The sequence below is a fragment of the Globicephala melas genome, chromosome 11, assembly GCF_963455315.2.
Source record: "Globicephala melas chromosome 11, mGloMel1.2, whole genome shotgun sequence".
Taxonomy (NCBI): Eukaryota; Metazoa; Chordata; class Mammalia; order Artiodactyla; family Delphinidae; genus Globicephala; species Globicephala melas.
The window spans coordinates 94,717,505-94,731,738 of NC_083324.2; the positions used below are offsets into that span (position 1 = coordinate 94,717,505).

Here is a 14,234-nt window from a genome sequence, read left to right on the forward strand (position 1 = left end):
GGGTCTTGTTTTTGTATCCATTCAGCCAATCTGTGTCTTTTGGTGGGAGCATTTAGTCCATTTACATTTAAGGTAATTATCGATATGTGTGTTCCCATTCCCATTTTCTTAATTGTTTTGGGTTCGTTATTATAGGTCTTTTCCTTCTTTTGTGTTTCTTGCCTAGAGAAGTTCCTTTAGCAGTTGTTGTAGAGCCACTCCCTTCTGGCTTGCAGAGTTTCTGCTGAAAGATCAGCTGTTAACCTTATGGGGATTCCGTTGTGTGTTATTTGTTGCCTTTCCCTTGCTGCTTTTAATATGTTTTCTTTGTATTTAGTTTTTGACAGTTTGATTAATATGTGTCTTGGCGTATTTCTCCTTGGATTTATCCTGTATGGGACTCTCTGTGCTTCCTGGACTTGATTAACTATTTCCTTTCCCATATTAGGGAAGTTTTCAACTATAATCTGTTCAAATATTTTCTCAGTCCCTTTCTTTTTCTCCTCTTCTTCTGGAACCCCTATAATTTGAATGTTGGTGCGTTTAATGTTGTCCCAGAGGTCTCTGAGACTGTCCTCAGTTCTTTTCATTCTTTTTTCTTTATTCTGCTCTGCAGTAGTTATTTCCACTATTTTATCTTCCAGGTCACTTATCCGTTCTTCTGCCTCAGTTATTCTGCTATTGATCCCATCTAGAGTACTTTTAATTTCATTTATTGTGGTGTTCATCATTGTTTCATCTTTAGTTCTTCTAGGTCCTTGTTAACTGATTCTTGCATTTTGTCTATTCTATTTCCAAGATTTTGGATCATCTTTACTATCATTATCCTGAATTCTTTTTCAGGTAGACTGCCTATCTCCTCTTCATTTGTTAGGTCTGGTGGGTTTTTATCTTGCTCCTTCATCTGCTGTGTGTTTTTCTGTCTTTTCATTTTGCTTATCTTACTGTGTTAGGGGTCTCCTTTTTGCAGGCTGAAGGTTCGTAGTTCCTGTTGTTTTTTGTGTCTGTCCCCAGTGGCTAAGGTTGGTTCAGTGGGTTGTGTAGGCTTCCTGGTGGAGGGGACTAGTGCCTGTGTTCTGGTGGATGAGGCTGGATCTTGTCTCTCTGGTGGGCAGGTCCACGTCTGGTGGTGTGTTTTGGTGTGTCTGTAGACTTATGATTTTGGGCTGCCTCCCTGCTAATGGGTGGGGTTGTGTTCCTGTTTTGCTAGTTGTTTGGCATAGGATGTCCAGCACTGTAGCTTGCTGGTCGTTGAGTGAAGCTGGGTGCTGGTGTTGAGATGGAGATCTCTGGGAGATTTTCGCCGTTTGATATTATGTGCAGCTGGGAGGCCTCTTGTGGACCAGTGTCCTGAAGTTGGCTCTCCCACCTCAGAGGCACAGCACTAACTCCTGGCTGCAGCACCAAGAGCCTTTCATCCACACGGCTCCTTCATTTGGGATGATTCGTTGTCTATTCATGTATTCCACAGATGCAGGTACATCAAGTTGATTGTGGAGCTTTAATCCGCTGCTCCTGAGGCTGCTGGGAGAGATTTCCCTTTCTCTTCTTTGTTCTCACAGCTCCCAGGGGCTCGGCTTTGGATTTGGCCCCGCCTGTGCGTGTAGGTTGCTGGAGGGCGTCTGTTCTTTGCTCAGACAGGACGGGGTTAAAGGAGCTGCTGATTCGGAGGCTCTGGCTCACTCAGGCCGGGGGGGGGGGGGGGGGGGGGAGTATCACAGAGTGCGGGGGCGGGCCTGCGGCGGCAGAGGCCGGCGTGACGTTGCTCGCCTGAAGTGTGCTGTGCGTTCTCCCGGGGGAGTTACTGTCCCTGGATCCCGGGACCCTGGCAGTGGCGGGCTGCCCAGGCTCCCCGGAAGGGGGTGTGGTAGTGACCTGTGTTCGCACACAGGCTTCGTGGTGGCGGCAGTAGCGGCCTTAGCGTCTCATGTCTGTCTCTGGGCTCCGCACTTTTAGCCGTGGCTCGCGCCCGTCTCTGGAGCGCTCTTAAGCAGCGTTCTTAAGCCACTCTCCTCGCGCACTTGGAAACAAAGAGGGAAGAAAAAGTCTCTTGCCTCTTCGGCAGGTCCAGACTTTTCCCTGTACTCCCTCCCGGCTAGCCGCGGTGAACTAACGCCCTGCAGTCTGTGTTCACGCTGCCAACCTCAGTCCTCTCCCGGTGCCGCGACCGAAGCCCGAGCCTCAGCTCCCAGCCCCTCCTGCCCCGTCGGGCGAGCAGACAAGCCTCTCGGCTGGTGAGTGCCGGTCGGCCCCGATCCTCTGTGCTGGAATCTCTCCGCTTTGCCCTCCGCACCCCTGTTGCTGTGCTCTCCTCTGCAGCTCCGAAGCTCCCCCACTTCGCCACCCGCCGTCTCCGCCCGCGAAGGGGCTTCCTAGTGTGTGGACACTTTTCCTCCTTCACAGCTCCCTCCCGCTGGTGCAGGACCCGTCCCTATCCTTTTGTCTCTGTTTATTTTTTTCTTTTGCCCTACCCAGGTACGTGGGGGGTTCCTTGCCTTTTGGGAGGTCTGAGGTCTTCTGCCAGCGTTCAGTAGGTGTTCTGTAGGAGTTGTTCCACGCGAAAGTTCTCATCTCAAACAAAAGTTCTGTACCTATATGTGGTGATGGTAAACTAGACTTTGTGATCATTTCACAACATATACTGTGATCATTTCACAACATATACAAATCAAATCATGTTGTACACCTGAACTAACAATGTTGTATGTCACCTGTACCTTGATTTTTTAAAAAGTTCAAGAAAATCATATTCTTTCCAAGTAAGCAACTAATGCAAAATAATTTGAATGCTAATCCCATAAAACTTAATACATAAATACTAACCTGAGGTGGATAAGGCGAAAGAAACAACTTTTCATTGTTGGAATTCATGCATCCCTCTTGTTTTTTACCCTATTATTTTTAACCCAAAGCTTAAATGTCATGTTACAAACAAGAATTCTTACTAGAAAGTTCAGTACCCAGTGAAGATCATGCACTGTTTTAGACCATATGTCACATTATAGACAAGGTCTTATTAAAAGATCCTTTTCTCTTTCTCTCTTCACCATGGACACAACCAACAGACATACCGGAAAAAGCCAATGAAGAAAGATGGGGAAGACCCACATGCAGGGCAAGAAGTTAAGAATGGCTTTTCCAAAGCCTACTTCACTGCGACAAATGGAATAACAAACAAGAAAGCACAATAAATGCTGAGTAAGACAAAGCATATATAATAGCCTAACAGATTCGCTTGTTTTAAAGCAGAGACTGAATTGAAAGTTATATATGTTTTAGCATAAACTAATTTCTTTTGAGTTTATAAATCATTTGTACCGGGAATGTATTAATATATTGCTAATAGGTTAATCTGTTGAAATGCTTCCATCAGCAGTGAGGTGACAACTCTGCAGACCTCAGAACTGGTGCGACTTCTCTCCTTCCCGCACTGACCTAACCCCTCACCAGACACTGTCTTGATAAAGCCTTCTGCACCTACAAAGCCAGGACCCAGGGAGCACTGTTTCTCACAGCAAGTCTGCAAATAAGAAGTTAGAGTTTTGTTCAGATTTAAAATGTTTAAAACAAAGTGTTAATTGTCTTCTAAATACAGGGTATGCTCTAATATATCTTCAGCAATAACTCTCAGTACATAAAGTAATCAGGTCCATTTGTTCCTTTACGAATCAACCCCAGAAAATACTCAAATGGTCACATAAATGGAAAACCCAGCAAAACTTTTCTCTCTCGTCGGTCTCTGGAGTGTCAAATTCCCACAACTACTCCTAATTCTCAACTTAGTGACATGGTAATAAAGTTTGTATTTTTTTTTTTTTTTTTTTTACTTTGAAGAAAAATCTTCTACCAAACCTTCACAGCTCAGGGGCTTGGGTAGGAGTAGTTCCTCAGTTTTAATTGGGTTTCCTTAATTATTCATATATTCACATCTACCTCCGATGTTAAGGTGCCCCAGGTTAGGATACAGATGCAATACTCAGTTTTAAAAGCAGGAACTGACTTGCCCATTTCCTTTCTGACAAGGACTCGAGTCCAGTGGGCCCTTTTTCTTAGAATATGTCACTGGACTATCAACAAGTCAGAATTAATGAGCATTGGGGGCAAAATAGACATTGAACTTGCCGATGATTTCTTATGCGCCTCCTTGTGAGTATTATCCCCAAATACTTTGCTGTCACTCTTTGCAGGTTACGTTATTGAAAATAGGAAAAGAGGGCTATGGGAAGGTTCTGGCACCGAGCCACGGGCTGGGAACGAGCCACAACGGAAAGCACCAGTTTGGCAAGCTCGGCGCTTCCTTTCCCTGCTCCAAGTAACACGAGCTCCACTGGGAAGCACGGGAGCAGAGGAAGGTCAGCAGGACCCTCTCCCTTCTCCCAGCGGTGGGGCTATTACTTACTATTAAATTGTCCCAAGAATGGAAACTGAGGATGTTTTCTGAAGATCTGATGAAGATTGATATACTGTAACATTTTTATACCCTATAAAAAAGATTTGCCAACTTTGACACTTTATCTTCTTTCCTACCTTATTTTAAGAAGTTTTTAGGTCATAACGTGGATATCAGAGGCTTAAGTGCCAGAAAGGCATTTTCACCATTGCCCCCAACACATTACAGTCTGTTTGGGAACGACTTTGTCCTTTGTCCTTTTGGGGGCATTTCTTTTTTTTTATGAGTATTTGGGAAAAAAAAATTTTTTAAACTACAGGAAAACAAAACAACACACTTCGGTACTGACACACACACTGAGGAAACCAACTCTTCTGTTTCCTGTAAAAGCCCCTTGGGATTCTGCTGCACTGAAAGGTGACTGACCTTAGTCCAGTCTTCACGGTGAGGGCGTCGTGCCCTGTAGCCCCTTCTCTGCCAGTTGACCCATTTCTACCGAACAGACATCTTCTGTCTGATGCCCCCTTACTCTTGGATCTTTCGAAATAGCTTTTTAAAACTGACTTGCTTTAGGGTGCTTAATCTCCTCTTCCATCACATCATACCTGCACGGTTATACGTCTCGTTCTCTCCCAGAAACTCCCTTTAAAACAAGGGCTCGCTTCGAGCATGGCTCAGCACTCCTCTGTGACAGAACCCGCGACAGACTGAGGACGAAGCACCCTGGAGCAGCTGGGCTCTAGTTCAGTTTTACGTCTCAGACATGAGCTAAAATCTGTTACCAAAGTGCACTCACCGCAGGTAAAAATGAGACTCAGAAGACAGACATCACTGGTCAGTCACTGGCTCCAGCGTATGTTTAATCGTCAGTGAGGCCCTGGGCTCACCACTTGGCCTCATGCCTGCAGTTCTGGATGCTTTGATGGGCTTCATATCTGCACAACACGGAGGGCAGCATCCTTCAGCCGAAGGAGAAAGCGCAGGAAACCTCTCTGATCAAAGGAAAAAACTTGGTTTACACTTTCAAGCTCAAATTTGGCTAGAGGTTTCAGGATGCTTATTTCCAACTTGGTCTTTAATTCTAGAGAAGCTTAATGAAACACTTATTGCCTTAAACCATTCAAGGGCTGGTAAAAAAAAAAATACAGAGCTATATAAAGTCGTAGTCACAAAAATTGAGTCAGGTAAATGTCTTCACCTGTTTCGAAGTGTTACAATTTTAAACGTTTACTTTTAATATGATTTTCCTAAAGCACAGCTTTAAAAAAAATCTGTATAATTTGTTAAAAAAAGAAATGTTTTTTCCCCAAATGTCCTCTTACTCATAGGTATGAAAACATTTAAATGAATATTGTAAGCATATATGTTGCTAATTCCAATTTTTTTAAGTAACAAAATGGAATGTTATTTAATGGAGTTAAATATAGAAATTTCAACCCATTGAAATTATATACTGAACTATTTAGGCACACTGTGCAGCGGGGAAGTCCTCCCCATTAGAGAAGTATTTTTAAGGCAAAATGCTGTTTCCTGTGATGGAGAACTAGCTCTTTGTGTAAGAGACCAGTCTAGTTCTTTCTAGTATTTCCATATCATTTTATGTTTCTGGGGACTTCCTTATTTGGAAAATAAGGATATCACTTTTTTGGTTTTCCTTTGAAAATACTTATATGTTAAGAACGTATCATGATTGGGGCAGCCGAGGAGGCAAGAGAAGCCATTTTTCTTTGTAGATAAAAAGCATTCTGTATAATTGTTGTATAATAAATTGATTTGTACACTAAAGTATGTTCTGATTCTTTTTGTTTGGTTCACAGAAGTTTAAAATGTGTTCTACGTGCTGTTGCAAGTGACCTATTACTCAGGAATTTTTTAAAGTGACATTTTAGCAGTTAATTTTAGATGTTGAATTCAGTAAGCAGTGGGCTTTTATTGTAACATTGTTACCTTTACATAGTATTCATACACCAAGTTAAACTGTTTCAGAAAATGGTCATTCATAAGGAAAAGTTAAGACCAGTTAGCTAAGCAGAGGATATAAGGGTTACCACAAAAACCGCTTTACAGGGTAACCCAGGCAGGAAAACTGGATTGGCTGGAGAGAGAAGATTAGGCACAAACAGCATGGTACCATGCTCTGCAGCCCTGGCCTCTCCCGTCGCAGAGACGGGCAGACGGGAGGCCACCGCAGCTCAGGAGTAGAGGCATGTGAGCTGAGGCTTGACCTTGGTGAAGCCTGGCAGAGACTTAAGGGCGTGGAGCCCTCTCTGCATGGGGCTAAAGAGCCTCCCCTTAATCTGCTGGGATTTCATTATTTTAAACAACGGGTGGAACCAATTCATTAAAGCACAGTAACTGTCGTTGCAAACTAGCAGCTGCTTATACATGATAAAGGTTCACCTAAGTTTTAGTGTCTCCGAATAAGGGAAAGTTAAGTGTGTTTTTATTATTAAATTTATTATTACTACTTAAGTTCATTATTTAGGTTTTCTTCAAAATCAAATTACATTCACATTAAAGAAGAGTTCTACTCCAGGGCAGGTAAAGAAATAATCACTCTCATGACACCTAAACTACACTCCACCTAAAATATCCCTTGACCTTCAGTAAGTAACACATGACTTTCAGTCATGGGGGGGGGGGGAAAGCTACTGATTTGTAGGTCATTTTTCTGTCTTGAGAAGCTGCGTTGAGGGAACCCTGGGATGACACTAAGGACACGTAAGTCTGAAAGTCCTACCCTCATTGAGCGCTCTGTAAATGCAGTCAGTATGGCTCTTACGGGCAACCCACTGGGAGCCCATTATGACGCCATCTGAGGCCAAATCCCCTGTGGCAGCCCAGCTGGGGTGAGACAGCACAGCCCTCGTGGGCGCTCTCCAAGCTCCGGCACGTACCATGGCATTTGCACGCACCAGTCTGTTCCCTTGAGATGGGGCGGTACTCTTGGGCTTGCCAATTACCACCACGCAGCCTTTTACACTTGGCCTGTGAACCTAGCTGACCCCGGGAGGCACCTCAATTCGTGAGATCTGAGCACTGAAAAAAAATTCTGCACAGTTTTGCCTGGACTGATGTCATGTACTTCGAGGGAAATGAACTCTCCTGTTGACTGTGACCCCAATGATAAATATTACAAGTGGCAAATTTCTCTGAAAGATTTAAGCCGTCTACCAAAGACAGTCCATGTAGAACTAGGCTTTTTTTTTTTTTTTTAAGGCTAGTTTAATCCTATGGGCTTTGATAGACTCTACTAGAAATAGTAATGTTCAATTGCAAAGCTCATCAACCCTTACCTTCCCGTGCTGTATATTACACTCGGGATACAGAAGTGACCCAGATGAAATACGTGCCCTTAGAGCTCGTAGTCTGGGAATGTAGATGGAGAAACGTTTAATTATACAATAACGGAAGTACTGAAAACAGCTTACCTCGAAAACTTTCCCAAAGGAGACAGTGCCTGAGCTGTCTTGATGGGTGAGGAATTCTCCAAACAGACAAGGAGGAAACTTTGTCCAAGGAAACTCCAGAGGTTAAACACCCAGGACTCTAATGGGAGTCACGATCCCCTCCGCAATGCTGAGGCACTTCCTCCAGTGCCCCCCACGTGCCAGGCATCGCACTAGGGTTTGGAATAAAATGGTGAAGAGATCAGACAAGGTCTCTGCTCAAAGAGCTCTCGTCCAGTGGGCACCCCCTAGAGGGAAAACGGGGCTTATCACAAAATGGTAAGAATGTGCTGTTTATGCTGTTAAACATGTCAGGATTCAGTCTCCCCTCATTCACGTGGGGAACCAAAGATGAATGCCGAGGCCACTGTTTATTCCGGATTCAGCTCACAACACCGTGCTACGACTCCTGGCTCGAGAAAAATGACCAAGACAACTGAGACACCACCACCGAGTGAGAATAATCACGCTTTTGAAGTCTATTTGAAGTTGTTTCTTCTTTTGATAACCAAAAAAGACAAACGATTGCACTGTTTATTAGTGTCCAAGCTGAGAAGCAGAACCACTAGGTGATACCCACATATGTCCCTACAGAACTTGACCTTACACAGCTGTGCGAGTGATTAAGCAGCCTCTGTAAGGCTGTTGTCGTCAGGTCTGATGTTGGAGCTTGAAGTCTACACAGCAGACAGGAAGAGGGGATAGATATGGAGTGGGGAAGACCCGAGAGCAAGCCCAGAGCTGGAGCTCCCGAGGACAGACTGCCAGCCCAGCTGCCTCTGACCTTGGGGATGAGGGTGACCTGCAAAAGCCAGGGCCTGTGTCACAGAGCTATGCACACACCTGGCCCAGAGGAGGAGCTGACAGAGGATCATGGGAAGGCGGAGTAGCTGCAGGCCCAGCATCTGCCTCAGGGCACTGAGGGGAGTCAGCAGACAGGCCACAGGGCATGTGCACACAAAATGGCAAACCTGCTACTCTGCCCTGCAAGCTTCCCACTGGACTCTCTCTGTGGTCCACTCTCACCAGAAAGGTACAAGAGCAGGGATTCTGGGAAATTCAGGTCAGCCTAGCCGACACATTACACAGCCACCATGTCCCGTTATAAACAATTAAAAATGCCTGTGCCACATAAAGAAATCCAGTGACCCAATGGAAAAGGCAAGCACCTAGCTTACCTGAATTCCCGGTAAGAGGAGTTCAGCCAGTAGTGACCAGTGCTCTGGAACGCAGATGGCATTTGTTTCTCTGTTATCAGGTCAGTAATAATGACCATATCATAAATGGGAGAATCAAACGGTTAAATGACCAGAAACATAAGAACCTGACCAGGTACAGCGGGGCCTCCGCTCAACAGATCCTAACCCACGTGGCAACAAGTTTTTCCAGCTCTCCTTGACCAAAGGCAAAGCTGGGTTTTTTTTCCTGTTGGAGTTTTATTGCTTTACTTAACATACTAGTTTTCTAGCACCAAGATTCCGAACTGACACTGTCCACATATTCTAACCACTCCGACCCCTGCCCACCTTGCTCACACACACACACACACACACACACACTTCATTCCTTAGGCTCCTTGGAGAGGTCTCAGCTACACTGGTTTTGAGACACCCTGTATCAGTCAGGATTCTCCAGAGAAAGAGAACCAATAGGATATACATGTAGATATCCTGACTTACAAAATATATGTATAAGTAACTTACAGATGGGGGAGAGATATTTTCCAGCAATTGGCTCCCAAAATTGTGGGAGTTGGCACGTGTGAAATCTGCAGGGCTGGCCAATAGGCTGGAACTCAGGCAGAATTTCTATGCTGCAATCTTGAAACAGAAACTGCTTCTTCCAGCAACCTCAGGCTTTGCTCTTAAGGCCTTCAACTGATTGAACGAGGCCCACCCACTTTAATGGAGGGTAATCTGCTTTACTCAAAGTCCACTGAGTTAAATGTTAATCACATCTAAAAATGAAGTTAATTAAACACTTTTATACTCTATAAAGCTTAAAACAATATACTATAACATAGCTCATTAAAAAATTTCAAGAAAGATGATGACAAATTGGGGTTGTAAAGATTGCTTTAGGCTGATTAAACTATAAATAAGCTATATTATGTAACTTAATTATATAAGGTATAAGCTGGTTTTCAGTCTACAGTCTTTAATTGTACTTATCCAATCATGAGCAAAGTTACTTTGCAGATGGCCTGAACTTATGTAGGTTTCATTTTCCTAAAATAAATTCACTCAACTGTATATACAACTTCATGCACCAGACTTTATTAGAGCATTTAGTAATTACTGAAAGATGAATATTTCTCCTCTTCTAAAGCTGGCAGTTTTGTTAAAGTTCTACAGAAACTAGAACATTTGCAGATCAAATGAAAGAGTAACTATTTCAAAATACAACACCATTTTCATCTGAGCTATGAAAATAAAAGTAAACCCTCCCTTAAAGAGATATACTAAGTAGTATATATACAGATGCTGAGGTTTCCCTGCCCCCAAATAACTTGAAGACACTTCTCAAAAATCAATTTTCCTTTAAAAAATCATTAAAAAAAAAAAAAAAAAAAGCAAATCACTCCAAGTTGCTAAACATCCTGAATTTCCTATTTTCTGACGAAATTTTAATACAAAAGCTTAACCTTTGTAAACAAATGGACAAACTACCAACATATTACAGACTATTCCAACTTGACTGGTCTCAGGAATTCCGTTTGGAGTGAATGAGCACAGAGCATTAAGGCACCGCTTCTGTGGCTTGAGGTAGATTTATCTCCTTCCCATGGCTCAGACTGGTGGAAAAGGAACAGGAGAACAGTAGTTAGTGGAGCCTGAACTAGCCCCTTCCTGGTCTCTAGAACTCAGCACGCCAAAATGAATGTCACTCCTTTTCATCCACTCCATCCCTAACTCAGATATTCACTGAAGTTGCATCTTACACGGCCACTGGAAGCTAAGGTCAGTCAGTGCAATGGGGGAAACTGCCCGCGGTCAAAATTGCTCTCAAAATTCTCTTAAACGTGTGCTGCTTTCAAAACACACATGCCATCTCCTGACAGTCTAATGCACTAGGTTATTTTTCCCTCTGGTGTTGGGGAAAAGACAGCTATTTCTTGGGTGAAGGACCAGATAAAGTGACTGGGCTGGCTTTCGGGGCCACCTTGTATGAAAAAAAATGCATGTTGTTAATAACCAGGTTGTCATTGAGCCCAGCTGGATGCTCACACAAGAGGTAGGTAGGAGCTGATGTCAACTGAGGCAACACAGTCTCCCATCCTCATGCAAACACTAGGGCGCATGCTCGTTGAGAAGAATGGCAGACAGAATCACCTGTGCAATTTATTTCTCCATTGTTTCCTGTGTTCAGCACATATAATTTAATTTAGGCATGACTGACATTACTGGTTCCCTATCCAACATCTGTTCTCCCCTTCTTCCTTATTAACAGAACCCCACTTTGCGGGAGGACAGTAATATGCTCAGTTAGATTCTTGCCACTCCAGATTCCCTTGTGACTAGGGAGGTTTACATGACTCAACAAGATGGAGACAAAAGTCTATTGGTTTGGCTTCCGTGAAAACTGTTTCCCTAATTTTAAAAATAAGGGGAGGGCTTCCCTGGTGGTGCAGTGGTTGAGAGTCCGCCTGCCGATGCAGGGGACGCGGGTTCGTGCCCCGGTCCGGGAAGATCCCACATGCCGCGGAGCGGCTGGGCCCGTGAGCCATGGCCACTAAGCCTGCGCGTCCGGAGCCTGTGCTCCGCAACGGGAGAGGCCGCAACAGTGAGAGGCCCGCGTACCGCAAAAAAAAAAAAAAAAAGGGAGAAGGACTTCCCTGGCGGTCCAGTGGTTAAGACTCCACACTTCCACTGCAGGGGGCATGGCTTTGATCCCTTCTTGGGGAACGAGGATCCCACGTGCCACGTGGCATAGCCAAAAAAAAAGGGGGGGGAGAATAGATTCTAGTGGCACACATCTTTTACCAAATCCTTCACCCATCGCCATCCCCTTCTCCCTGCCTGGAGTATAGGAAGACATGCTTAGAAGCAGAGCTGCCATCCTGTGACCAAGAAGCCCAAAGCCACACGAAGGATGGCAAAGCAGAAAGCTAAAAGAACCTGGGTCCCTAACGACCACTTAGAGCTGCTGTTTCAGCCCTCCGGGCTGCTGCTTACAGGGCTAAAATTAAATCCCCATTTGGTTTAGCCGCTGGAGTCTGAGTTCTCTTACATATGACCAACTGTAACACGTACATTTAATTCGCATTTGATCCAATTCCCTGCTAGGGCTGGGAATTCTAACATTCTTAGCCCGGATTAGTCTTTACCCAGATCCTCTTTTAGTACTATTCTGATTTGAAGATTTGTTATTTTTGTTTCCCCCAAATAAAATAGTAATGTCTTCCTGATAATGAAAGTCATTCAAGATATAGGTACAAGGGTATTCACTACAGATTTATTTGAAATAATAATTTAAAATAATCTAAATGTTCATCGATAGGAAATCACATGTGTAAGTTATAGTAGGCCCATAAGCTAGAATACTTTACAGTTATTTTAAAAATGAGCAGATCCTTACTACTGACTTGGAAAGGAATCCTACTTCTGTTACTGAGAGAACAAACAAAGAACAATACTCATAATATTTAGTATATCATTTGTCACTTAAAATATACATAATTAAACTTATAAAGAGATTTGTATATATACTTACATAAACATAAAGAAAATATCTAGAAGAACATATACTAAACAGTAAGGAGATAGTTCTCTCTGGATCATAGAGAAGAGGGAGGGTTAGGGAGAGGGGAAAAAGTTCACTCTTACTTTATAAATGTTATGCTGTTTGAGTTTATTACACAAAAGTAACTTGTATCTTGCACTAAATTCTAAAAATATAGAACAGCCTATATAGAAAGTAAAGTCACCTAAAATGTCACCACACAGAAATAACCACAGATGACATTTTGATGAATATCTTCGAGAATCTAGACCTCTTATTACATATGCATGTACTCACACGCTCTCATCTTCTGCAACACCACCCCATCCTTGGAAAATTCTTTCTCGCCCTCTTCTTTTTTTTTCCTTTTTATAAATTTATTTATTTTATTTATTTATTTTTGGCTGAGTTGTGTCTTCGTTGCTGCACACGGGCTTTCTCTAGTTGCGGTGCGTGGGCTTCTCATTGCGGTGGCTTCTCTTGTTGTGGAGCACACGCTCTTGGCACACGAGCTTCAGTAGTTGTGGCTCATGGGCTCTAGAGAGCAGGCTCAGTAGTTGTGGCACACCGTCTCAGTAGTTGTGGCCCGCAGGCTCAGTAGCTGTGGCGCACGGGCTTCGTTGCTCCGCGGCACATGGGATCTTCCCGGACCAGGGCTCAAACCCATGTCCCCTGCACTGACAGGTGGATTCGTAACCACTGCGCCACCGGGGAAGCCCTCTCGCCCTCTTCTGCTGGCTTCCTCTCCCTTATCAAACTTCAACACACTGGAGCAGCCCGAGAATTCTGTCCTGGAACAACTGCTCTCTATCACTGGTCCCTAAGTCAACTCATCCAGTCTCGTGCTCAAGCCCCTCTGCCGTGAGTTTCAGTCCTGAACATCCAGTTGCCCACCCAACAACTCCATCCAGACATTGAAGTCACAAATCAGATGTATGTGTCAAATCAAGTCTTCAATATCTATCCATATCCTACTCCCCCTACCCATAAAACCAGACCTTTCCTAGTCTTCACTATTTCCTCACACGACACCGATTGCCACCTCGCTGCTCAAGACCCGAGCTGGAAGTTGTCCTTAATCCTGCTGTTTCCCCACCCACCACATCAAACCCACCAGCAACCCTTCCAGCTCCATGTGCCCCGGCACCTTGATCTGACTCCCCACACCAACACACACACGCCCTTGAGAACAGACAGTCCTTTACTTTTATCCCTTTCATTGCAATTAGAATCGAATCCGGTGTCCTTACTGTGGCCTGCAGGGCCCTAGGTGACCACCAGCACCACACACCCGCCTTCTGACCTCATCTTATACCGCTATACCCTCACTCCTTTTGTTTGGCCCTCACTGAATTCCTAGAACATACGAAGCTGCTTACGGCCTCAGACGTCCTGTCCATTTCCTCCCAATTGCCCTTGCCTCGCTCTCCCACCATCTCACCCATCAAGTTTGAACTCAAATTTCACTTCCTTCGGAAGGTTTGACTTGACTCTCCTCTTTCCATAGTATCAGATTCTCTCACCTCACACTTTTTTCCTTCTTAGCTTTACCACTATCGTGAATGCTTATCTGTTTAATTGTTTACCATCTACCTTCCTACTAGAATGTACTCCCTATGAGGTCGAGGACCTCTTGCCTACTGTTCTACCCCCAGGATCTAAGACAGTACCTGGTACCTAAAAGACTCAACAGT

The 14,234-nt window shown here is 44.2% G+C and overlaps 2 protein-coding genes across 8 annotated transcripts in view; one reads left to right on the forward strand and one right to left on the reverse strand.

Moving 5' to 3' along the window:
* Positions 1-6,142, forward strand: part of ELOVL2 (ELOVL fatty acid elongase 2) — a 69,829-nt gene extending 63,687 nt beyond the window's left edge. Inside the window, exon 8 of the mRNA XM_060307672.1 lies at positions 3,045-6,142. Coding sequence (XP_060163655.1) covers positions 3,045-3,170 — 126 coding nt within the window. The 3' untranslated portion in view covers positions 3,171-6,142. The remainder of the gene's footprint in view (positions 1-3,044) is intronic.
* Positions 6,143-9,915: 3,773 nt separating this feature from the next.
* The window catches only part of SYCP2L (synaptonemal complex protein 2 like), a 63,969-nt gene continuing 59,650 nt past the window's right edge, over positions 9,916-14,234 (reverse strand). For 2 of the 7 annotated variants that reach the window (XM_060307888.1, XM_060307887.1), the window contains exon 27: positions 9,918-10,612. In XM_060307888.1, the coding sequence (XP_060163871.1) occupies positions 10,558-10,612 (55 nt within the window). In that variant the 3' untranslated portion in view covers positions 9,918-10,557. Of the gene's footprint in view, positions 10,613-14,234 lie in introns of all 7 variants that reach the window. The other 5 variants (XM_060307891.1, XM_060307890.1, XM_060307886.1 and 2 more) reach the window with 4 other exon arrangements.